We start from the raw sequence: 25,909 nt of genomic DNA, 5'->3' as shown, positions 1-25,909 counted from the left end.
AAGACAATTAAAAAAAACAAAAATAATAACAATAATAAAAACACACAAATTGATATAAATTTGCAGAAAAAATACAAAGATAGTAGAAAAAACAGAAATCGATAAAAAGTTCAGAAAAAAGGGAAAATAATAAAATTTAAAAAAATTATATTTCAACCAAGAAAATAGAAATTGCATAAAATAAATAAATTGATAAAAATTCACAAAATAATTATATATTTCAAAAAAAACTTTGTAGAAAAATAAAAAAAAAATGATAAAAAATATCAAGTGTAGACGAGCTTCGTCATCTGTGTGTTACAGAACTCGTTCGACTCCAACTCAGCTTCCATCAACAATGACTCTTGAATTTATCATTGCCCACTGTTTGTGGTGGTGCTACAACCAGCAAAGCCCCAAACCCCATCTTTCCCATTCTAAAAGACCAAAACCTGATTTGATTCGTCGACGATTTGAGATTTGAAGAAACGGTGGAAACACACTTTCTTATGGATGCGGAGGCAGAGAACCTGATCTGCCACCCACTCCTATTCAAAAATCAATTTGAAGACCATAGATCGTCAATCCCTCTTGTAAATCAAATAATGTTTCAATTTCCATATGAATCAAAGTTCGGCTATGAACCCTAAATCCTGTACCAAACCCTAAGGTCTAGAGAGAGAGATGCAGAAAATGTTGTAGTGTATAGAGAAGAGAGAGAAAATGTTCTCTGTTGCGAGACGGGATCTGCTCCTCACACTTGGGCGCCTCACATGCACATCCACCATGCATTGGGAACATCTCCCGTCAATAATAACTTAAAAGTACAGGAGATGTTCCCAATGCATGGTAGAATGTGTGTGAGGAGAACTGGTCTCCTCTGTTGCATGTTGTAGTTGTACTTGAATGGCACAGCTCACCCTTAGGTTATCTGAAATTTTGAATCCTGAATGACCTCTCTAATATTTCAAACCCTAAGAAGCTCACCTGAGAACCCAATGGGTACCCTTGGCCCAACTCACCCTGACCCTTTTTCCCTTGACCGTAATGGGTCACTCAACCCACATTGCCCCTTTGTTCAAATGGTGGGTATGGGTGGATCATGCGGGTTAGGGTCAAGATTTCCAGTCTTAATTGGGACAAAATGAAATTAATCGAGATTTCTTTTTTGGCTTCTGAAACTTGTACTGACCTGATTATTGTCATACCAAATAAGTGTGGACTAAGAGCCTAGTTGAAAAAATTCGCAGAAGGCTAAATCTGTGGTACCGGAGACACATAATACCGGAAGAGCTTTGACCAATTAAAATCCCCTGTGAATGATGAATACCACTTGATTGGTTACCATAAAATACCGTAGATAGGCTATAAGTTTCTGCGGGATCATAGTGAAACCTTTCACAGAAATATGCTGAAGTTTGGCCCAAAGTTAATGGGCCTGTTCGGTTTCTTGGTAATAGCAATGGCATTTGCCTAATATTGGAATGAAATCAACTTGGCCCAAATTGGCCCATTTGCTCTACATACGACTAGATGGTGAACTTGTAAAGTGATGACACGTGAGATGTGCCAACCACTCAACCGCTACAATAGCGTGACCAGTGGAAAAGAAGGTATAAACGGTAGGGTAGTTTAATCTTCCACTTGCCTACCTACCTGCTCCACTGGATCGACTCTGGATTTTATAACCGGATCATGTTGGTTTTATAGTTTGCTTGACCCGAGTATTCGACCCGCTTACATGGTAGACATATCACTCTGTGTATGTGTGTTTTTTTCATTTTTAGCCATGCATCCAGATTCCATAATACTTGATCCGAAAGACATCACATGAATATAGTGCAGAGATGAGAGTCTGGGCTGGGGGCCCAAAAACATATTGCCATATTTCCAGATTGTTTAGGCTCCTCATGCTCATGGTATGGTGACACATTACTGGGAGTGGTAATGGGTACCCGATTACCGAGATCTCTGGGCCCAGACCTTTGAGCTGATTCTCAATGGGGCCTATGTATTTATGGGCCGATGGCCGATTGGAGAAAGGGAATCACGAAAATTAAATAATGCACTGAAATTTAGGTTTTATCATCCGTTCGAAGTTTCCAACTATGTCGTACACGGGCCTCAACCTGACTAGACCCAGAACTGTTATAAAATTACAAGTAGTAGGGTCCTGATCCACCAGGCACGAGCCCAACTCATTGATATCCACGCAAGGGCAAAAGCTTGACTTGGGACAAAAAAAATGATAGAAGGCCCAATAATTTTGCCTGTCTTCCACATTCAATAAGATGGAATGCTATCATCTTGTGGGCCCACCATGGAGGTTAATTTAGTCAAATATGGGTTTAAAATATGATATCAGATTTCCAATAAAATGGTGAAAGTCTAGAGATCGAGAATGGGGTAAAAATGGTATTTGCTCACTCCACCCTGATCCCAATCTCAAACAAATAAAAAATAAATTTACAAAAAGAAATGACCAGGGTGAGGCGGGGCAAATTTAGGGATCTCTGTACCATGCGGGAAGAGGGATGGGGTTAGCTAGGCGTAGTGTAACTTGGGGTGGAGTATTTGAGTTCGAGGGCGAAAACCTGTCCCCACCCGCCCAGTTTCTCTTAAAATGGGAAATTGTCTAAAACTCTCTAAAATTTACAACTTTTCAAAATATCTAAAATTCACCATGTCGCTAACTAGACCTGTTCATGGGCTGGGTGGCCCGATGAGCCGGCTTGGCCCGGCCCAACCCTCGGACGGGCTTGAACATGCTTATAGGCCCGTCAGCTTAAATTCGGGCCAAAAAGCCCGGCCCATAATAAATTCGAGCCGGGCTCAGGTTTTTTCAAAATAGCCCGGCCCGGCCCGACCTAATATTGAACTTAAAATTAGTTATGTGATTATGTCCATTTGAAAAAAAAATGATTTAAGAATGTAAAATTGTGTTTTAAAATATAAAAGAAAGGGAAAAATACCATCTTGTAGGGCCATTGTTCATTTAAATAGAAAAAAAAATACTATCTGAATTTTTAATTCTAATTTGAATAGGAAAATTTGTTTTTTTTTTCAATTAGGTCGGGCTTCAGGCTCGGGCTCGGGTTTTGGGCTTTTTACCAGGGCCGGGCTCGGGCCCAAGTTATAGGCTTGGTCGGGCCGGGCTCGGGCTCGGGCCTAGTACATTTTCATTAGTGACAAGTGAAAGCCCGGCCCGAGCTCGGCCCGGCCCGGCCCATGAACAGGTCTATCGCTAACTTGATGTTAAACAGACTAACTGGTGTTAATATATTACCATTTTAACCTACATAGAAAAATATAAAATATATACAAAATAAATTAATGGGTGTTAATATATTACCATTTTAATATTTAGACATGAAAAAGGAAAAATTTCAAGAAAAAATATTTTCAAATATAAAATACATAAAAACATAGAAATTACAAAAAATATAAAAAATTATAGTAATTGCAAACAGAATAAAAAATTATTTTCAAATTGTAGAAACTATAGAAATTGAAAAACAAAATCAGAAAATAAAAACTGTAGAAAAAACACCAAAAACTTATAGACTGTAGAAAATAGAAAATGTAAAAAAACAGAAATTATAAAAATGCAAAAAAACAAGAAAATTGAAAACTGAAAAAGACCATTTTCCCTCTAACTCAACATTTAAGGTAATTTGATCATAAAAAATGTTATTTATGCTGACATAGATACCTCTGTTAAGAAGCATTAACGGTGCACTAACGGAAGGTGAGTTTTGGAAAATAAAAACTTAATGACACGGTGAGTTTGACATTTTGAAAAGTTATGGTGAATTTAAAAGAAATGTTAAAAACTCATGATGAATTTTAGACAACTTCTCTCCTAAAATTAATTGAGTACCCAACTCAAGTGGGTTAATTATGAGGGTCCAAACCAGAAATATGGGCCCTAATTTCAGGCCCGCCAAATTTTGTTGGACCCAACTAGTAAGGGTGCAAGTCAGGTTGGCTTGATTTAACAATTTACATTGTTTTGGCTCGAGTTTCAGATCAGGCCTATTGAAATTTTGACAAAATCTCAATCCTAACCCGAAAAAGTTGCACCCCTAGGGATAGGATACGGGTAGAGAAAGTGAGTAGAAAACTCTGGGTTTCACGCCGTATGGGTGATGGAGTGGATGAACAAATTTCAGAAACCCTAAGTGACTACAAACCTGAAATAGATTTACATTAAAAAAAAATCTCTACCGTTTGACTAAAACTAAATTAATATGCATTGGGACCCTTTTAACGTAGCTTCTATTTATCGCAACATCAACAACAAAATCGAAAACCGATGCAACTCAACATTTGACCTTTTTAATTAGAAACCATTGTCTGGTAACTTTCTGTGCATGGATTTTGACTTAATGACCCAGTAGACGAAGGGAAAGGACCGTTTTCACAAAGTTTAAATATTAAATTTGTATATTTATCGATGGAATGTTCAAAGTACGCTCAAAGACTTGAGGTAATTAATAAACCCAATTCAGCATTTGTGTTCACACGGCCTTCAAACAAAATATCATGTGATGTCTTGTTATGAGAAACTGATGTAATGGGCTTAACTCTTAAGCTTTAGTTCAAGTAGCGTTAGCTCTACTCTGATTGATTACTTAATTCTACACTACTTGAAAGCTAGTCTCCTCTGGAAAATTTGATCATTTGACATATTAGCACAAATTCAGACGGCATGGTCCCTCTTCTTTTACCATTTCTACTTGTTAGGTGAGGTGGGTGTGACTTCACAATCAACAATATGCCCAGCTGACTTCTAATTCCACTGAGAAAATTAAGCACCAATTTTGTAAGAGTTTTTAACTTCTAACCTTAAGGCTGTGTTTGGTCTGAAGGAAAAAGTAGGAAAAAGAAGGAAAAGGTAGATAAACCTTTAGAAACCTTGTATAGGTTTCTCTATCTTTTCTTTCCTTTCCCTATCTTTTTCTTCAAATCAAACATAGCCTAAGATAAACCATGAATCATGGCCTTTGATGTATTGCTATGACCCCATTTAGACATCACTTCATCTAATTCAAGATGAATCCACAATACATCAGAGGCCATGATTTCACAGTGAGGTAATTGCTTTTGAAATGGGTTCTGTAAGGTTGTGTTTGTTTTTCTGTAAATTGGGCATAATGTGAAATTTTTGTTTTGATATAAATGGTTAAGAAAACATGGTTTCCATTATAAAATGGAGAAAAATATAGTTCAAATCTTTCAACCTGAAAAGTTTTCTACTCAGTAACATTAAAACAAATGAAAAATTAATAGGAATTAATTAGGCTTATATCTCAGCCAAACAAATACTAATACAAAGTAATTATCATGAATATGAAGTCAAATATATTTTTAGTTTGCTCCAAAGTTTCATCAACAAGAGTATATATAAGAAAGTAAAGTCTCACCTTACACACTAATTTGGTAAGTTCTAACAACTAACAACTTTTTTTTAAAATTTTTTTTTTTTTGAAGGCTACAACTAACAACTAATCATTTACTGTTTTTCAAATAAACAATAAAAAAAGAAATATTTCACAACAATTGTAACTAATATATTTTTATATATGCTAATGTAAAATCAATTATACATTAATGATTAGGGTTGTGTTTTTATATTTTTATATATGCTAATCCAGATATATTTTTATATCTGGATTTAACTTTTATAACTTACATAGAACTTAAGTATCAACTTTATATAGCATATATGTAATAATTTTCTTTGCATAGTTGCGATATAATATACATTCATCCTAGATAAGAGACTTATACATTAATGATTAGGGTTGTGTTTGGTACCATTGAAACATTTTGAATTGAACACTAATTTTATGCCAATTGTATTAATCAACCCAAAAGTTCCAAGTAAAAACACAATGATACCAAATAGAACCTTAGACCTCATGACTGACTAACCAACCATATTTCACCTAAAAAATACTAATGCCTGCTTGCTCTGACAAAAATAACTAAAACATCTAGTCATCCATACCTCATGCCTGCTTGCTCTGACAAATGAAAAATTTGGAGTTATCTGAGGACTATAAACAGGTGGCACTCATCCTCTTGCAGTACTACAAACACTGATGGAACCTCTCAACAATGCCGACAGCCAGCAACCGTAGCCAAAAAAAATCTTTGGTGACCAATTAATCAATGTCTAAAATATGACAGATGGCCAATATTTAGGAGCTGTATAATTTTGTTTTTCAAAACAAAAATGATTGCCACATCAGCAAATATCCCTTAGTGATGAAATGAAATCACTAATTTGTAATTCATGTTTAGTGTTAATAAGAAATTAATAAGGAATCTCACATCACGTTAATTAGACAGAAGAAAATTATTAAAAATAGACATCTAGGCTATGTTTGGTTTGTAGGGAAAGGAAGGAAAATGTAGGGAGACTTTTACAAACCAATGCAAGGTACCCTCTCTTTTCCTTCCTTTCCCTACATTTTGCTTCAAACCAAACATAAACCCTAGAGAATTTACTGTAAATGAAAATATGAGTAATTCCAAAATTTACCATTATGGAATAGATTTTGAGAGTACCAATTGTCACATCTGAGATCTCAATATCGACTTGGTCTCTTCTCATACACGAATAAGATCAAATTTCTGAATATGAATTTCTTTCCGTGACTTTTCCTTTTGAAATTGATCTCCCACCCTACCTCTCTACTGCTTCTTTTTTTTTCTTTTGTTCAAATTCCATCTCCAGTCCTCTTTGCAATAGCAAACTAATTTTGGAGTTGTGAAGCTTTCTAAAAATAGGCTCAGTTTGGTAATATTTGCATTGTAGTACTCTTTCAAATTGAACCTCGGAAGGAATTAATAAAAATATAAATATGTAGAGTGCAAAATCTTCTGTTTTGTATTATTTTGTATGTATTTATACTGTGCATATTTGTATTTATATTATTTTGTATTACGCTCAGTTTAGAAAGAGTATAAATGCAAAATTATATACTGTAAATACATACAAAATACAAGGTTTTGCACTCTACATATTTGTATTTGTATTCCTTGCAAATTGAGCCTTTACTGAGACTATGTTCAATTTAAAAAGAATACAAATACAAATATACACAATATAAATACATACAAAATACAAGATTTTTCACTTTACATATTTGTATTTAGGCTCAATTTGAGACGAGTACAAATGCATACAGAATAACATAAATTATAAGGTTTTACACTGCATATTTGTATTTATACTCCTTCTAAACTGAGCCTTAGGATTAGCCCATGTTAGGGATATCCAATATTAGGAACTTTGTACCAACCAAATATGTGAAGTAGTCAAAACTATTTCAGAAAAGTTGGAAAAAGTTTCAGGAAAAGTTGCCGGAATCTTTCCAAATAAAAGAAAAAAAAAATACTCAAAATTCAAAGAAAATACTCTAATATCATTGTTTGGTAGCCAATGCATTAACATTAAAGTTGTGATTTGAATTGCCTTATCTTTAATTAATTACTTCTGCATGAAGTTGGTTGAGTTTCTGATCCAATTTTGTTTCAAATTCGTGTTGACGACAAAACATGACTAGTCAAAATTACTAGGAAACTACAAGTGGAAAACTCAATAAGTCAAAGTAAGGGATCACCAATAATATTTAATGGAAATTTCTACGGAACCACAAACACAAATATATGATACCTGAAAATTAATAATTTTGATGAATTGGAGTTCCTCCCACCCCAATTCTTGATTCTTAAATAACCCTAAAAAAATCAGATTCTGATTGTGATTTGGGTCGGTAGATGTGGACCATTCTTTGTCATGATTCATGGCAAATTATCAAATGAACATCCTTGACACATAAATTAATAACTGTTTTTGTACACAAGCAAAGATATATAGGAAGTTTCTTTCTTCTAATTTCTGTTGATAAGTTTTCTTTTCTACTTTAATAATGGTTAGGCAGCAAAGAAAAACATTAATTACTTGAAAGATATGGAAGCTGTACATGGACCAATCTATATTATTAACACCCTAGAAAAGACTTAGCACGGCAAAATTATTAGAATCAAAGCTTGAATATTGGGAATTACTTCTGTTGATATGGGTGAGTCTTGGAAAGCCAAAGAAGTTCATTCCATGCAAACGATAACACATTTATGGAAGTTTTGATTGAAAGGACCAAAATGATGGAAACAGCTTAGATATAATTAATAAGCTGACAGAAGATTGCCTGCTTAGCGCAAAATCAAACGCAAGGATTGCGTACACCCACACTCTGAGAGAGGGCAATTCTGCAGCAGATTGGTTTGCAAACAAAGGAGAAAAGCATGAAGATGTCACACTATCAAGTTATCCTTGAGATCTAAATTTTCTTGTTTTTCCTTATGGTTTTCAAAACCGGACCGGGTTGGATGATGGGATTTGAAAAACCGGAAAAATCGTTGATTTGGTCAGCAAACTGCTGACTTGGGTGTGGTCTAACTGTTCAAACTGTCCAATGGTTTTTGATTGTTTTTAGTTTTTTTTTTTAATTTTTTTATTAGAATGTGTCATCTATTCGGGTCGAACGATTGGATCATTCCACCCAGGAACCAGAGCCCTGAACAGTTCATTGTCCAGTTTAATTTTAAAAACCTTAATTTTTCTTGATGCAGCAGGTCGGGTTCTGCCCAGTTGATGCTAACTTTCCGTTTTATTGTCAAAAATAAAATCATGCATTTAGGAAAGGAAAACAAGCAGTTGACTAGCTAGTTAATTCTTAGGTATTAAGGCTCAGTTTGGAAGGAGTACAAATGCAAATATGCAAAACTATGTATTTTGTATGCATTTGCACTGCACATATTTGTATTTGTATTCTTTTCAAACTAAGTTTAAAGGAAATTTTGTTCTTCTTCTAATTATTAAATTACCTTTGGTGTCTTGAATGAACCTGGATCTGCTGCCCTAATCCTAATGTGCAGCTTTACTCTCTTGTGGGTAGGGTGTGAATAGTGACTTGTGGGTAGCAGGTCTAGATTCATCTAAAATATCTTAATTTGTTGAATTGTTGGAAAGGTGCTATCAATTGTCTTGTATAACCCTAACCCGGGCCATTTATTTATTTATTTATTCAAAATATAGGATTAGCTGACCTATTAAACTAATGATAATTCTCCCACACCAAATTGGGCTCACAATCATTCAACTTTTCATTGCGGACCCCAATCATTTTATGATTTATGACTAGCGTGAGGCATTATCATAGGTTCACAATGTTGGGATCATAAGGGGATCTCAAAATTATGTAAGTCTTCTAAAGAAGTGAAGGAAGAAATAGATGAAAATTGCTGAAAAAGAAGAAAACGGAGAATCAAGCCAATATACACATTTTTAACGTAAAAAACCCTTCTGATAATATAAAAGGGAAAACCACGTCACATTGGTCCAAAAAATTTTCACTAATCCTTTCAATGGTGGGATTACGACTTCTTATGATTTCTACTAGAGGATAAACACAATAAATAGAATTCCCTTTTTTTTCTGTTACAGATGATGACTTTTGTGTTCACTTATGTGAGGCGGAGGATTACCTTGCAAGGCCCAATGCAATGTTTAAGGGTGATACAATATAGTAATTATGTTCAGTGAGCATTTGACAAATATTCTGACAACTGTTAAAGGTGCATTTTAATCTTTTTTTCGAGGGTAGACTTGGAATATATTAATAGGTGTCAAAAATTTTTCTAAGTGCCCATTGACATATTTACAACTTTGTACTTACCTAATTCGGACTGGATGCCACACGAGGTCATGGTTAGAGGCAATCTAACGAGGCATATATAGATGTATGAATTGTTACTTAGGGGCTGCAGTGGTACCTATCTGGAAACATAGCGATAAAGGCACAAGGCTGTGGATCCACAGGACTGTGAGGCTGCAAGGCAGCACACCCCACGAGTAAGTTGGGTGCAAATTGGGTTAGCTTGAGTTAACAATTTATAATTTTATGACAAAATCCCAATCCTAGCGCACAAGTTGCACCTTTAATTACGAGTTTACATCTGCACGCTCTACAAGGAGGGCGCCCTACAACGTCTCACAGCACATCTCCGTCATACATTAAAAATATCTCTCGATAATAATATCAGAACCAATAATGAAATGTGAATGTGGGACATTATGGGGCGCCCCCTTGTAGAGAGCAGATCTGAACTCCCCTAATACTGCCAGGCTGAGAATTAAGAGATAGGCATCCCAAGAGACTGCAAGGCTGAAGGAGAAAGAAATTATATATCTTCTTGCGAGGTTTGAATGTCTCGCGCGACTATCATTTAACTCCTCCTCGTGAGTAGGGAAAACCCAATACACAGCATGGCACATAGTCATCACGTAGAACAAAATTCTAGATGAATGTAGAAAAATGTTTGATGTTGAATGTTGATCATCAAAGATGGATGTAGAAAATCCAAGATACAGCTCTTAGCTAGTTGTTTATGGAACTAATTTGTTTGTTGTCAATGCTCTAAATCTACTTCCCTGATTATGTATTCAATTCATTATTCAAGTCGTTCAACTCTCCTTCCTGCTGTACTGCAATGTGCACTTCTTCAAATGCAAAACAAAAGAAAAACTAAAAACAAACACGCCATCAAAAGTCAATCTACTCGGTGAAAACTGAAAAGGTCTCTCTAGAAGACCAAGAGTTCTCACTTCTCACTTCTCACAATAAATGAGACATAAGAAAAATGTTTGCAAAGAGAAGAGGTGAGTCAGCTAACTCGTGTAAATTATATTTAGAGGATGAGTACCACCATTGGATGGTCCAATGGCTGCATTTGAATTGAATGGTGGAAAAAATGTTCTTTTACAGCTCTTAAGAAGCATTGGCAATTATATAGCATACCAACACAGGTCATCAGATTATGCGCCCCTTCTTCTTTTTCTTCTTCTTCTTTTATTTTTATTTTTATTATTATTATTATTATTATTATTATTATTATTATTATTATTATTATTATCTAAAACTACTTTCTTAAACGGGACCCTGAATCAGAATATCTAAGGGCAAGTTGATGGCTCTACCTTTTGATTCTTATATTGGGCTTTCTAAGCCATAAATGCCTTTACAATCTGATTCACATCCACCCCCTTACAATCTAATATGATCTCATCCTGATAATATTTAAATATATGTTCCTCTCTCTCTCTCCCTCTCATCCTGATATATATATACTCCTTTGAGAGAAGCTATTTACTATTATTTCTATTTTTTGCATTTCGTATTTTTTTATTTTAAAATATAAAAAGTAATCATTATCTATTTTAATTGGATGAATATAATAAAGTTGTACACTATTACACACACCGAGAGATTTGGGTTTTTCAAGGCCTTTTATTCTAATGCATGTTATTATTACATTTAAGAGAGAGAGAGAGACCTTTGGTTTTTCCAAGGCCTTTTATTTTAATGCATATTATTATTACATTTAAGAGAGAGAGAGAGAGAATAGTAATAATATAAATAGGTTGGGGTTAAACAATCAAAAAATTAGTAATTTAAAAATCCACTAAAATTTCACTTAAAATAAATATTAACAAAAGTTAGTAAATATTAAAAATGTGTTTCAATTCCACCTAAAAATCAAACTTAATAAACGCTAGAAAAAATAATAAATTTAAATATAAAAATATTAATTGATATTTTTAATAATATTATTAGATAGCTTTGTATTAATGCATTTTTAATTATTAATAGTTTTATGAGTTGAGACATTTATTGTGCATAATCAACCCATTAAAAATGATAAAAATTAATGAAAAATTAAAATGCAGAACTTGTTTTATTAATAGTATTTTGAAAAACCTACATAATAATGAAAAATACCAACAATTAATTAAAAATCTAGAGAATTATGAAAAACCTAAATGCAACTAAAATACTAAAAATAATAAAAAAATATTAAAAATTAATAGTATTTTATATTAATAATGGTATTTACTGAAAATAATTAAAAAGGCCTTTATAAGATATTTATATTAATAAGTATATTTCAATAATTTTTTTAATAATTAATTTTATTAAATTTCAACAAATTTTCAATTTTTATTAATTTTTGAATAATTTCTCAATATTAATAAGGGTATTTCAATAATTTTGGTTTATTCGGTTTGATTTTTAACCGAATAAACTGAATGCTCACCCTTAGGTTTTATTTATCAACTATTAAAAATTAGTATTGATAGGATAATTAAAATTAATAATAAAATGTAACAAATCATTTATAACTTAACCTAACCCGATTAGATCTATAAATTTCGAGGCTCGAGCAACTATTTTCTTTAATTGGAGTTAGGTCTAGTTGAGATATGCACTAAGCCCACACATTATGACGGATAATTAGATTCGAAGTCTAATTGGGCGTCAAACTTTTAGAGTCCAATGATGGCTTTAGTGGATAGGGCCCTAAACAACCCCTAATAAGTTCAACTTGGAAGTTATATGCATATATGGTAAATGTATTATATAATATTTAGATAACAAATTTTATATTTTATATATATATATAGAAATGTTATATATTTTTTATACTAGACTATAATTAAATAAAAATTTTAATTTGTAAAAAAAGCATAGTTTTATAATTAACATGGGCAATCATATTAAACTATACAAATATTATTACACTTAAGGTGTGGGTTGGGCTACGCCAAGCAATAAACTATCAAAATTTCTCCTAAAAATTTTAATTCTTTTGGTTCATCAGGCTACACAATGTGGTGGCCCATCCCTCATAGTTCCTTTGGCTTCAATATTATCTAAAAATAGTTAAAAAAACTAAAAATAATGCATGCATGGGTTACACTTGGTTTGGTGACTCTGGTCCAGTCTAATTACGAATGTTACGATGCATGCAACTTGGGTCAGGATGAGGATCAACCTAAGCCTAATCCAAAGTCTCAAACCCTGAGTTTGGGCTTAGATTAATTTAGTTAATGACTAAAAAAGTTAATTATAGATTAATTTAATTATGACTATAGCACAATTTTATATATTTACTAATATTTAATTATTTTAAATATTAAGTGATATTTACAAAAAATTGAAACATTTAATCATTAATCAAGTAAAATAAATAAAATAGAACACTAACAAATAATGTAGAAAAATAATTATTTTATTAAGTAATTAGCAATAATTATTATTTTTTCTAAAAATATTAATATAATTAATCCAAATTACTAAATTACTAAAACATTTTTGTAATAAATTATTAAAATAAATATTTGATTATTTTAAATAACATTGCTTTTTTCCTTAGTTATAAGTATTAGTTATTTCACTTTCCTTGATAAATCCTATGCATCGCACAGGTCCCCGCTAGTATATATATATTGAAGATGATTTGAATTTTGTATATTTATTAATGAGTCATAAATTTAGGTTATGTAAAATATTTATTTTCAGTTCATTTTATTGATAATATATAATATTTTGTTCATTTTTAATTTAATAATTTATTAATGGTATTCGGTATCTAATAAATACAATCCAAATCCGATCTAAATCTAATGGATGTGATTCAATAGGAATCCAAATATTACCAAATGAAATTTGTATCTAGATATATCCAATTTAACCTGAACTAGCGGGGACCTGTGCGATGCATGAAAAATTTTGAAAGATTTAATTATTTCATTTAATTTTAATTAATATTAAATTAATAATCAAAATGTGTTGTTAATTAACTAAAAGTATTCAAAGTTATTGTTAATATCTAAAATTTAATAATTATATTTTTCATTTAATGTTGATTTACAGAAAATAATTATTGTTAATTTAAATGAATAAATATTTTTAATAAATTTAGTTCTATTAATAATTTGTAGTAATTTTAGTAATTGTTATTATTTTTATTATTTTCAAAAAAGTACGGATAAGCCCACTGCAAAATTCTGATTTCCACTTTAGATCTACAACATTTCAAAATGTCAATTACCCCCTCCCTATGCACCAATGCCCGCTTGTGAATTAGCATCCATTCCAAGCTAGCATCTACCCCAACTGTACGTTGGGTTGAACTGTCATTCTCCCTATTATTTTTTAATAAGATTTTGATTAACTTTAAATAAGTAAAAATAATTACAAAAGCTAACATTTTTATTAATTTCGCTAATAATTAACAATTATATAGGAATGACAACGAAGTGGGTTCAAGGTAGGCCACCCCATCCCTATCCTTGCCCCATAGCACTCTACTGCATCCCCTGCCCCTATCCCCAGTGACATGCGGGTTTAGGGCAAGGCAACAATTCCTCAATGTCGGGGGAGTTTAGGGGCAAGGCACCCCACTCCTCATCAAGGTTAAGGAATCCTCGAACTTCCTCGCCCCGTCCCCAGTATTGGGCAATTTCAAGTAGAGGTGTAAATCGGGGTGTGTTGGGCCAACACGACAAAACCCACATGCCGCCCACACAAAGTGTAGGTCGTGCCTCCCTTCCTTGGGATAATTTAGGGGGTTGGTTCAGCATGGTCCACAATCCGAGCCGTATCATGGGCCAAGCCAGGTGCAGACTGAGCCAAGCTGTGAGAGGTCCATTTTTAAAAAAAATTGAAAAAGATGTTTAAATTTTTATTTCATATGATTTTTTATGGGTCAGGTAGCCCGACGGCCCAACTTGGCCTGACTCGTTATTTTTCAGGCTTGGGCAAAATTTCAAGCCCGTGGGCTCGAGCTCAAGCTTTCTCAAATTAGCCCAGTCTGAGCCCAAGCCCAACCAGATACTATTACATATATAAAAAAGTACTTATATATAATAAATATAATATACATATATATATATATATATGATTCTTAAATTATTAATAAATATCAATTTACTATTAGGAAATAAAAATTAATTTATTAATTTATTAAATTATTACTAAATTAATGTAATATTAGTTTATAAAAGTATATTGAAAATAAGATATTTTGTCTACAGATCGGGCTTCGAGCTCGGGCTCCAACTTCAGGCTTTATATAAGGGCTAGGCTCGAACTCAAGATCTAGGCCCGATGGTCGGGCCGGGCTTGGGCTTGGGCTCGGGGTTGCACATTTTCTATTGATAAAGAGGTACGTGTTAATTATAAAATAATGATTTTTAACAAATTAAAAATTTTATTTAATTCTAGTCGAGTATAAATGAATATATAACATATATATATATATATTTATATTAATATAAAATGTATTATTTAAATATTATAAAATAATATTTACTATATATGCATATAACTTCCAAGTTGAGCTTATTAGGGGTTGTTTAGCTTGGGCCCTATCCACTAAAACCATCATTGGACCCAAAAAGTTTAATACCCAATTAGACTTTGACCCTAATTATCCCTGATATGTGTGGGCATGGTGCATATCCTTGATAACGACTTGTTACTTTTTATTAATTATTAGAATATTGTTATCTATTAAAATATTGTAATTATTAAATTATTATATTTATTTAAAATACAATAATTTCAGGAAATTCTCATATTTTCAGAAATATTGCTAATTTCTTGGCTAAAACTAATTAAATATAATTTTCTAGTAATTAAATATAACTTTTTGGTAATTAAATGTAATTTTAAACTATTTAAAAATAATTATTGTTAATTGTATTACTATTAATAATTAAAATGCATTATTTTTCATTATTATTTAGTATTTTTTGTAATAAAATACAATTAACTTAATTTTTTAATTCTTTTTAGTATTTTAATTAAGCTTTAGGTTTTTCAGAATTTTTGAAATTTTAATTAATCTTTGGTGATTTTTCATTATTATTCAGTAATTTTTGCATACAAGTATTTTTCAATAATTTTCAGTATTTTCATCATTTATTTTTGCGTATTAGTCACTACAAAATTAATTTGCATTTGCTTTTAGTATAAATAAATTAAATAACTAAATAAATACCATAGTTAATAAAAAATACAACTAATTCTCAATCTTTTTCAATAATTTCCGATTTTCAGTAAATGCCCTTATTAATATAAAATATTATTAATTTTCAATATTTTTTAATTATTTTTAGTATTTTAATTATGTTTAGATTTTTCAAAATTTTTTGGATTTTTAATTAATATTTTTTATTAGCGTTTATTAAGGTCTCAACTCATAAGTTATCTAATAATATTATTAAAGCTATTAATTAATATTTTTATAGTTAAATTTCTTATTTTTATTAGTGTTTGTTAAGCTAGATTTTTAAGTGGAATTGAAACACATTTTTAATATTTATTGTTTTGTTAATATTTATTTTTAATGAAAGTTTAGTAGAATTTTAAATTAATAATTTTTTTATTGCCTAACCTTAACCTATTTATATTATTTGATTTATATCATGGTTTTCAAAACTGGACTGGATCGGAAAAACCGAACTTCAACATAATTTCATTATTAATTTTGTAAAAATATTAAATTATTATAAATTTGAATATTATGTTTTTTATTGCATAATTTATTTTTTTTAACTATTTGAAAAATAGTTATGTTAAATATTTCGTTATTTAAAACACTTAGTTATTTAAATATTTAAATAATATATAAAATATTTAAAAATACACATTATCAAAATAATATTTTTTTAATGTTAAATTCTACTATTTGAATAATCTAGAAAATCATAATTTATATTTTTAGTACATAATTTCATGATGACTTTTGTAAAAATATAATATTATTAATAATATGAGTATTATTAAATATATTAGAATTGATTTTTGTGTTTTTAATAATTATTTTAAAGTTTATACTATTATTTCATAATTTCATTATTAATTTTGTAGAAATATTAAATTATTATTAATTTGAGTATTATGTTATGATTTTTTTATTTTATTTTATAATTTTGTTAATTTAATTATTTAAAATATAATTATGTTAAATATTTAAATAATTAAATATTTTCTATATAATTATTTAGCTATTTTTAGTATTTTATTATTTAAGATATTTAGTTATTGAAATATTTAAATAATTATTTTAAAGTTGTTTGAATAACATTTAATTTGAATAATCTAGAAAATCAAAATTTATATTGTTAGTACATAATTTTGTGATGAAATTTGTGGAAATATAAAACTATTAATAATATGAATATTATTAAATCTATTATTATTATTTTTGTATTTGTAATAATTATTTTAAAGTTATTATATAATTTGTTTAAATATTTAAGAAATTTTTGAAAATTTTATTTAAACTTTCTTTAGATAGATATAGATAAAAAGTGTTAAAGAGGATAAGTAGGAATTAGAGATAATTTGGAGAGAAATTCTCTAGTAAATTAGAGATAAATTAGAAGATAAATAGGAATTGGAGATGATTTAGGATAAAGTGGGGGAGGTAATTTAGGATAAATTTTAGAAAAAGAGATTGTTGGGGAATGAGAGCATCTCATTGGTTCAATGATTACTATTGTATATTTTTAAAACAAAAGAAAATAAGAAAAAATGCAAAAAATGAAGAAAATAGATAAATAGTTTTTCTCAAAGGAGAGCTATGCTGACATGGCAGGACCAGTTTTAATATATATATATATATATATATATATATATATATATATATATATATATATATATATTTGGATTAGTTGAACGTCAGTCATCCATAAATGCTATGTGAGAGTGTGGATGGTTGTGGAACATATGCATTTTATGACTGGTGTGGGACATTATTATTGGTTCTACAGCCCATTAAACAGCCAATGGGTTCAGCTAATCTGATCTTTTTGGTCCTACGAGATGAGCTACTCTTGTTGTGTAGCCCTTTTGCCATAAAAAAAAAAAAAACCCTTTGATGGGTTGAATTCTTGGACTCGAACATATAGACATGGATATATACCCTTTTTGTTTCTAATAACTGATTTCAATAAAGAATTTTACAGTGCATTGGGTCCAAATTCCCTTCAAATTTTAACAGTTTTTCAACTTGAGTCCATCCAAGTTGAATCCCCAAACCCTTTTATATTTATTAAACCCTGTTAACCTACCTATAATCCTTTGGTTACTGTACATTGATGAACCAAACATCGAACAGTTAATGTGCATTATCTTTGACTTTGGGCCAAAATAGGTAAGAAAGAAAATGGGTTTATCAAGAAGAGGGAATTAAGCAAAAGGATATTTAGATAGATTTCCCAGATGAAGCGGAAGTCCATTCAAAGGAAAGGCAAGGGCGGTGCCTGAAGTGTATATATTCAATAATGATGGGCTACGAAATCTTGCACATGGCCTCTTGACATTGCAACGCTGCTCTGATGTCACTTACTCTCCTTCCACTTTTTCCTTTATCTTCTAAGGTTCGAGAATTCTGGGTTAAGATGATTCCCATTGTTGAAGTTCTGGAGGTCTTGAACTATGAAAAATAAAAATGAGTCAAAATGTGCTTTTAAGTGTTTGGCAAGAGTTGCTTTTGAAAATGTAATAATCTAAAGCCAAAATACTTTTAGCCCCCAATGCACAAAGCCTAAAATTGAGGCTTCGTGCATTTGGGCTTTCAACCTAAATTGATGTCTTTTCTACCTAGCTTAAGTTGTAATTGTGACTGGTATTATTTGAAGAATCCGACAAAGAAGAGCCCCATTGTCATAATTCATTAATTAGTTCTCTTATCCATTTTTGTGGTAATTTGGAGGGTTTTCAAATTTCAAGGAGTTCTGGAAGGCGAGCTCCACCCCAAGTCTATAAAACAACGTTTAGTGAAATTTTCCAAAAGCCCACCCAAATATTCTAAACAATGAGCAGTTCAATCAAAGCTTCAGTTCTCTAAAACAGCTAAATTCAGAACCCCCAGCCCCTGTTGCAGGTAAGATTCGATTTCAAGTCTCTGCTATAATCAGTGGGAGATCTTATAAATTAGCCGATTGGCAACTTTTAAATGAGTAATATAGTGGAACATTAAAACTGTTATTGGCACCTAAACTCCATCTCTATCCTATTCAAATTTCTCTTCCTCTAATTGTTTATTGGCTTAGAAGTCTAAGGTGCCATTTGGCAAGTCTTTTTTGAAAGATCTTCTAAAAGATTTGATAGCCAAAAGACATAAAAAGCTTTTACATAAAGATCTTGGTAGCCTATAGATTATTTTGTTGGAGGCGCATTTTTCTATACATCATGAAGACGAGACAAAAAAAATGAAAAAAACACTATTTGGAACCTCTCAAAATTAGCCCAAAACAGGCTTTTCGCAATTAATAGTTTTATCAGAAACCAATAACTATTTTATCCTCAGCTAAACAATGGTTTTTAGGGGGGTGTTCTTTTTTTGGATTTTAAAAGGGGGGGAAATTGGTCAATGGGATTTTGGTTTCCATTTACCAAGAATCCCATGTTCTTTTTTCATATTTATTCGGGGACCAAGAAAAGTTTATTTTTCTAGGTAACCCACCTCCTAGGTGGGTAAATAACTTTCCCACCTAAGGGAAAAGTTGTCCACACTTGAATGAGACAAAAATGCTCCATTTAATAATGTAATTTTATGGATAAAATGGCCATTGCCTTACCATGGTTTAAAGTATCAATACGATATGCCCAATACGGGGCATATTGTATCTTTTGAAAACAATACGGTCCGAAATGCCTGTACCCCAATTTTTTAATAATAAAAAACATGTTTTAAGCTTCCTAAAAAATCAAAATTTGAAAAAAAAAACTAAAAAGTATATATGTTACGGCCATTTCTAAGTACCGTTACAATATGGCTGAAATTCGTATCATATCGATACTTTGAACTTTATCCTGAGAAATAAAAAAACATGGATAATTGTAGTTAGACGAGTAAGTATTTATTGGAAAAAAACTTATCAAGATAATTGCATTTATCTAAATAAATAAATTATAGAAAAGTGAACGAGGCCTTAGAGGTTGACTATGAAAAGACGTTTTCCCACGGTTGAATAAAAAGGTTTTTAGAAGTTTCGTTTATTGTCCGCCACATCCGACAAAGTTGGGAGGTTTACAGCGAATTTTAGAAAAATGAAGGACGTTAACCAAACTTCTCAGAAATCTAAAGGAAGACTTTTGTGTAATTTAGTAAAAAAGAGAGCTGTGTCTGTCCGTGTAGTGAGGAGGTTAGGTGAGAATGAGAAAGGCATTCTTATTTCCTCCTAATTCTTTAATCAATACCCACTTCCTGCTGTTTTTTCTACCATTTCCAATTTTCCATTTCAATTTTATGGGTTGGATCGGAAAAAGTAAGAAAATTCTAGAAGAAAACACCGAAACAATAGAAACTTGAAAGAGCCGGGAGGATGCCACGTGTATAGAAAACGGATCACGACGCCGAAATGCTAAAGAAGCTTCTTAAGAAACCATATCGATATCAAATCATCAATATCATATCGTCCTTCCCTCATCTTTCTCATCGAAAGGCGTTCGGAGCCCGGACGGATTATAATAAAATCCACTGGACCACGCCTGCCCTACACCTTGGTTTTCTTCGTTGTTCCTCTTCTCTCTCTCTTCCTTCCTCTTCCCCATTCTTTATTCCAAAGGGAATTTACCGAAATTTCTGGAAACCCCTTTCGTTTCCTTTCCCATCTTCTTTTAAACTGTGTCAGACTCGTAAGAGTCTGGAAGAAGTAGTGATGTTCGTGGGCTTGTGGATTGGTTCCGATAAGTTGATGCGAGCTCGTCTTCTGGAGTTGTAGATGGAAAGAGAGGGGCGTTGCGACGGTGTTCTGGGTTATTCTCGGTCTCACTGCCATCTCATGAACTCTGGGTTATTGGTCACTGGATTTTATTGTTGGGGTTGGGAGTTCTTGACTGCTCTTTTGCTTTTCAGTTGTGCCTATCGCTGTTGAAATCCTAGTTATCCAAGATCATCCAAAGCTTTTCTGTTGGAGATCTTTAGAATTCTTCTTTCTTGTTTTACGTATTTTGCTTTGCTTTGTTTTTCTTTTGGGGTGTTCGTCTCTCGTCTCTCGTCTCGTCTCGTCTCGTCTGCTGTTAATTTAGGAACCGTTGAAGGGTGATCTTAGAGAAGGAGGCAAAAGGGATGGCACATAGAAGCGTGCCGGCGCCATTTCTGACGAAGACGTATCAGCTAGTGGAGGATGCAAGCACGGACGATGTGATCTCGTGGAACGACAACGGCACCACCTTCGTTGTCTGGAAACCTGCAGATTTCGCCCGAGATTTGCTCCCTAATTACTTCAAACACAACAATTTCTCGAGTTTCGTTCGCCAACTCAACACCTATGTATGTTGTCACTCTTTCCTCCCTCCCTGCCTCTTCTCTCTTTCTCTGTAATCTTAATTTTTTCTGTTACAGTCATCTCATTTATCTTTGATTAATTATTCTTTTGCTTTCTATTTATGCCAACGTAAACGAGATGTTATGAATAAATAATAATATTTGTTTCGAGGATCTGGAGTGATCGGATAACTCCGGTGGCTCCAGCGTGCATTTGAAGAATTCTTCTCTCAGTGCCGAAGTTCAGGCGAATGGTGTGGATGGATCATTCGTCACGAAAGGAAAAGGAAAGAATAACCCCGCAGAAAAGGATGGTTTGACGGGAACAAACCATCTTCTTTTATAAAAAAGCAAGAAATCTCTTTCCTTTTCAATAGAATCATTGAATCAATACATACCACAGTACAGTATGTATACTGTGTTACTGTATACATCTACGGCTGTTTAGGTCTAGCTGTGTCAAGGGCCCCACATTAGATTTCGGCCATAACAAGACAAATAACCTAATCAGTTGGCTTATACTTTATACGAGTGGGGTCACCCACATCAGCATCCATGCAGCTACCCCCATCTCGGCATCTCCCCTTGTGGTCAAAAGTTTGACCAATAATAAAGACTGGTCGCGCAACGCGCTGCACGACGCGTAGACGAATACGCTCCAATGGAGATGCCACGTCAGATCGCGCTTGAATTAGTCACGGGCGCGCCATCGTTCCCGTCCACTTGTTCAAACGTCAGAGCTCTCTTCCAGTGTCGACCTGGCTAATTAAAAACTGTCGGTCGGTTGCTTTTGTTAGCTTTCCGCTGGCTTTGGGATGAATTATTAGCTCTTTCATTTAGCTTTTGGAACGTTGAACAAAAGCTCTAACAGCTAGCTCTGCATCGTATGTTGTGAACAGGGCTTTCGAAAGATCGTGCCGGACAGATGGGAATTCGCGAACGAGTATTTTCGGAGAGGAGAAAAAGAGCTCCTCTCCGAAATCCACCGTCGTAAGGCGACAGTTCAGATCAACGCCGGTGGAAAACCCAACGAGGGAGGAGGAGGACGTTCTTCGTCCCCAGTAAATTCGGGGGAAGATATGGGTTCCAGCTCCACCTCCTCTCCCGACTCAAAGAACCACGCGTCGGATGAGACGACGGCGACGGCGACGCAACACTTGTCGGACTTGTCGGATGAGAACGAGAAACTGAGGAAAGACAACCAACTGCTGAGCTCGGAGCTGGAGCAGACGAAGAAGCAATGCGAGGAGCTTATTGCCTTCCTCTCCAAGTACATCAACGTCCCACCCGAGCAGATTAATCGCATCATGATGCAAGGAAGCGACAATGATCGATTATCAATGCTGCTAGTAGACGACAAGAAGAACAACAACAACAAAGAAGAAGAAGAAAAAGGTGATGAAGACGAAAAAGGAGAAGAGGAGAGACAAAGCTTGAAGTTATTTGGAGTGTGGTTGAAAGGCAAGAAGAGGATGAGGGAAGAGAAAGGTGAGGGAGGTGGGGCATCATCATCTTCTTTGAAGAAGCAGATGAAGAGGATGGACTTTGATGCCCCGTGGATGAAGATCTCATCTTCTCCCGGAGAAACCAGCGAAGTGTGCAACTGAACTATATATCCAATGCGGTACGCACGGTAAAGGCTGTGTGCACCGATGACCCATGTCATCTACATCTCTGTTTCAATCTAGCTAGCTAGGAACATTATTATATACAGACATATACTAGTAAAAAGAGGGGAAAATAATGTTCTTCATTTTGTTGATTAAGATAAAAGTTGGATATTTATTTATGCATAGGTGTAGCCGTGTAGGTAACAAGATAGCTAGGCGCAATGATCCTAGCCTGGGTGTAGCGGACTACGGAGATCAAACTCAAATCAAATCACCGAAACCAAAAGTGGGGTGGGGTGGATTATGGATATTGATCTCCGCTCCCTCCAGTCCTAGAACATAACTTTGTTTTGTATTCAGAGACAATGCTATGCTTTAGTCTATGGTATGGCTCGTTCTTGAACATAAAATGAATTTAATAAAATAAATGTTGTCTTCATTTCGTTTTTATAGGTTTTGGTTTTATTGGGTGAGTCGGATCGGATGTGCTGGAATTGGCATTTCATACACGTGTAAATATCAAAACTTATGGTGATGAGGGTGGATTTGGCCCTTCAATCACATCGTGACATATGGCATCTAGAATAGTTGGATGACACATGGATACCACCTAAGCGATGACTTGGAGTCCCAGATTGCAATTTCTCTTCGCCCCGACCTGGCGACCTGCCTTTATCGCCAACCTAGTGACCTCGACTACAACTCAGGTCGGTTAGAAGCACCTTGTCCATGGCCAACCTGTAGCACCTCGTCATTGGCTAAAGCGACCTCCTTCGAGGGTGTGCCGGCCTGATTGAGGTGCAAGTGGTGAACTGCAAGACGTTCTCGCCAACAAATTTGACATGCATATCCTGATGCTCTCAGATTTTTCGAAAGTTGGCTCATGTATCGAATGTTCTGGAGGATGGTCAACGTGCATGGCAGTTACCTTTGAGGATCTTGGACCAGTTAAGCATGACCTTCCAGAAATCTCGAATGCGGTGCGTGAGGCCCATACCAAACAATGCCTATATAAAGGCACCAACCCTAATGACACAGGGGAGAGGTGAGTATGCACATTCTAGCTCCTCTCATACTTTCTGATTTTTTAGCTTGAGATCTACTACGAGAGTACTAACTTAATCATAAGAGCGACCTCACCGGGTTAGCGACCTCGGGTCCTCTAACATTGATTCCTTGCGGGCTTCTTTGAAGAGCTACCCAGCTCAGCCTAGTCAACTCAGCATCCAAATCTTCATCCAGCAAAAATCCTCCACTTTGGCCTCTGAGTCATCGGCCACCTGGAAGTAGTTCGAACAACAAGGTGCTGCCAAAAAACCCCTCATCAATTGGCGTCGTCTATGGGAAAACGCTACAAGAATCTAAGTTCTCACCTCTAAAAAACTAAGTCCTTATCTTCCAGAAAGCTAAGATCTCACCTTTTAGAAATTAAAGTTCTCACTTTCTAATTTTCATTTTTTATGAACTCAAAGGCACTTTTGAGCAGCATCAACACCCAGAACGAATATCAATTACTAGGGGACAAAAACATATGTGATGAATCTAGAGAGCTCGCCTATGACAATCAGACAAGTTCAGTGAGATGAAGCATCAACAATTCCCACCGGGATCGAAGCGTGACAGTTCCATGAGATGAAGCATGAATTTCCAAATGTGAGCATGGGAGCAACTCGACTTATTCATGTCGATGCAGAATAGGCAACAGTAGAACGACCTTAACAACCAACAATTTGGCAACAGGCACCTCAGAGTAAGGTTATCCCCATAGGTTGAGCTAGTCATGGTTCCCGCGGGAAGTTGATGGCCAACAAACTAAGCAACTCTGTCGACTTTATTTCAGCCCGAATAAGCCTCATCAGTCCTCTTCGTGAGGTCTCCCCTACAGATTGAACCCTTCGCGGCTCCCGCGGGAGTTAACGGCCTACGAACTATGCGAACGCCCTTGCGTGTTGAGCCCCTCAAGGCTCCCGAGTGAGTCGGCGACTTACAGTTAGTAGAGCTGCCCCCATAGGTTGAACTCGTTGTGGCTTCTCGTAGAAGTGGACGACCGACATCATTACAAGGCTAATGTAGTGCAGCTGTGGCCCCGAATTGCTGACTCACACTGACAATAACATTATGCCCTCACAAGGGGGGCGGGGGGCAAAACATGTACGTTGTGGACTCACAAGCGCTCACCCTGGAAGATAATCCCACGGGATGATGTAGAAGCAGCCATATGAGAAGTTACTACGGAATGACCACCCGCGTAGGCAGAAAGGTCAGGCCGCACATCAGCTAAATAATATTAAGGAGAGTGGACCGCGAGTCACTCCCAAAACCTAAGGGCTAAGGTGCCGAGCTGATAAAAGACCTCGGCACCACATAAGACCTAATTGCTTCAGCATGGGCAAAATCAAGGGTAAGGAGAGTGGACCGCGAGTCGCTCCTAGAGCCTAAGGGCTAAGGTGTCGAGTTGATAAAAGACATTGGCATCGCATAAGACCCAATCGCCTCTTTTGCATGGGCAATATGAAAAAGCAGTTTGCATTCAGTACGAGAAAGAGAATAAAGGAAAGACTAGTTCGCTCTCAGCACCATGACGAATGCAAAATTGGTCGATCTCTTCACTTAGGTTTCAGGCTCCGCGTTGAACTCACTGGTTACTCTTTTGAGAACTGGTTCAAGTGACACTGCGTCAAAGTCTACCTAAGTGGAACGACCTAATAAAGCAGTCACGCAGTTAAAACCCCTTATTGAGGACGACATGATAAGCTTCGTTCTTGAGGTACTTAGCCGAATTATAGAACCCCTTGATGGTCACATCCCTAATAAGGTAGATGTCCTCGGGGTACCTGCTCCACTTCTCATCGAGCAGATGAATTTGCTTTCGTGCCCCGAAAATCAAGACGGCAAGGTCTTGCGTAAGGCTACAAACACTTGAACTCTTCTGACCTGAGAAGCAAATCGGACCGACACTTACGACTACGAGTTTATCAAACAGTCATTCTGGGCCAAAAGGAAACCATTTACTCCGTTTGCCAAGCTACCCTCGGCTTGGGAGTGGGGGGCAATTGATGAGGGCGGATTTGGCCCTCCAGTCACATCGTGACACATAGCATCTAGAAACAGTTGGATGA

At 34.4% G+C, this 25,909-nt stretch overlaps 1 protein-coding gene across 1 annotated transcript; it reads left to right on the top strand.

Moving 5' to 3' along the window:
* The first annotated feature begins 20,317 nt into the window (after positions 1 to 20,317).
* Positions 20,318 to 23,229, top strand: HSF4 (heat shock factor 4). Its single transcript, XM_010271572.3, has 2 exons — positions 20,318 to 21,186; positions 22,080 to 23,229. Exons 1-2 carry the CDS (start codon positions 20,983 to 20,985, stop codon positions 22,785 to 22,787), a joined length of 912 nt encoding a protein of 303 aa, XP_010269874.1. The 5' UTR covers positions 20,318 to 20,982; the 3' UTR covers positions 22,788 to 23,229.
* Positions 23,230 to 25,909: the final 2,680 nt, after the last annotated feature.

Source organism: Nelumbo nucifera, chromosome 5 (assembly GCF_055504915.1).
Source record: "Nelumbo nucifera cultivar China Antique chromosome 5, China Antique-T2T, whole genome shotgun sequence".
Classification (NCBI taxonomy): domain Eukaryota; kingdom Viridiplantae; phylum Streptophyta; class Magnoliopsida; order Proteales; family Nelumbonaceae; genus Nelumbo; species Nelumbo nucifera.
This window is presented reverse-complemented; position numbering and strand designations above follow the sequence as displayed.

Excerpts from the sequence above, each read along its gene's own strand:
- HSF4 (XM_010271572.3), top strand. The coding sequence starts at position 20,983 with ATGGCACATAGAAGCGTGCCGGCGCCATTTCTGACGAAGACGTATCAG. Across the intron at positions 21,187-22,079 it reads TTCGCCAACTCAACACCTAT|GGCTTTCGAAAGATCGTGCC; the intron begins GTATGTTGTCAC and ends TGTTGTGAACAG.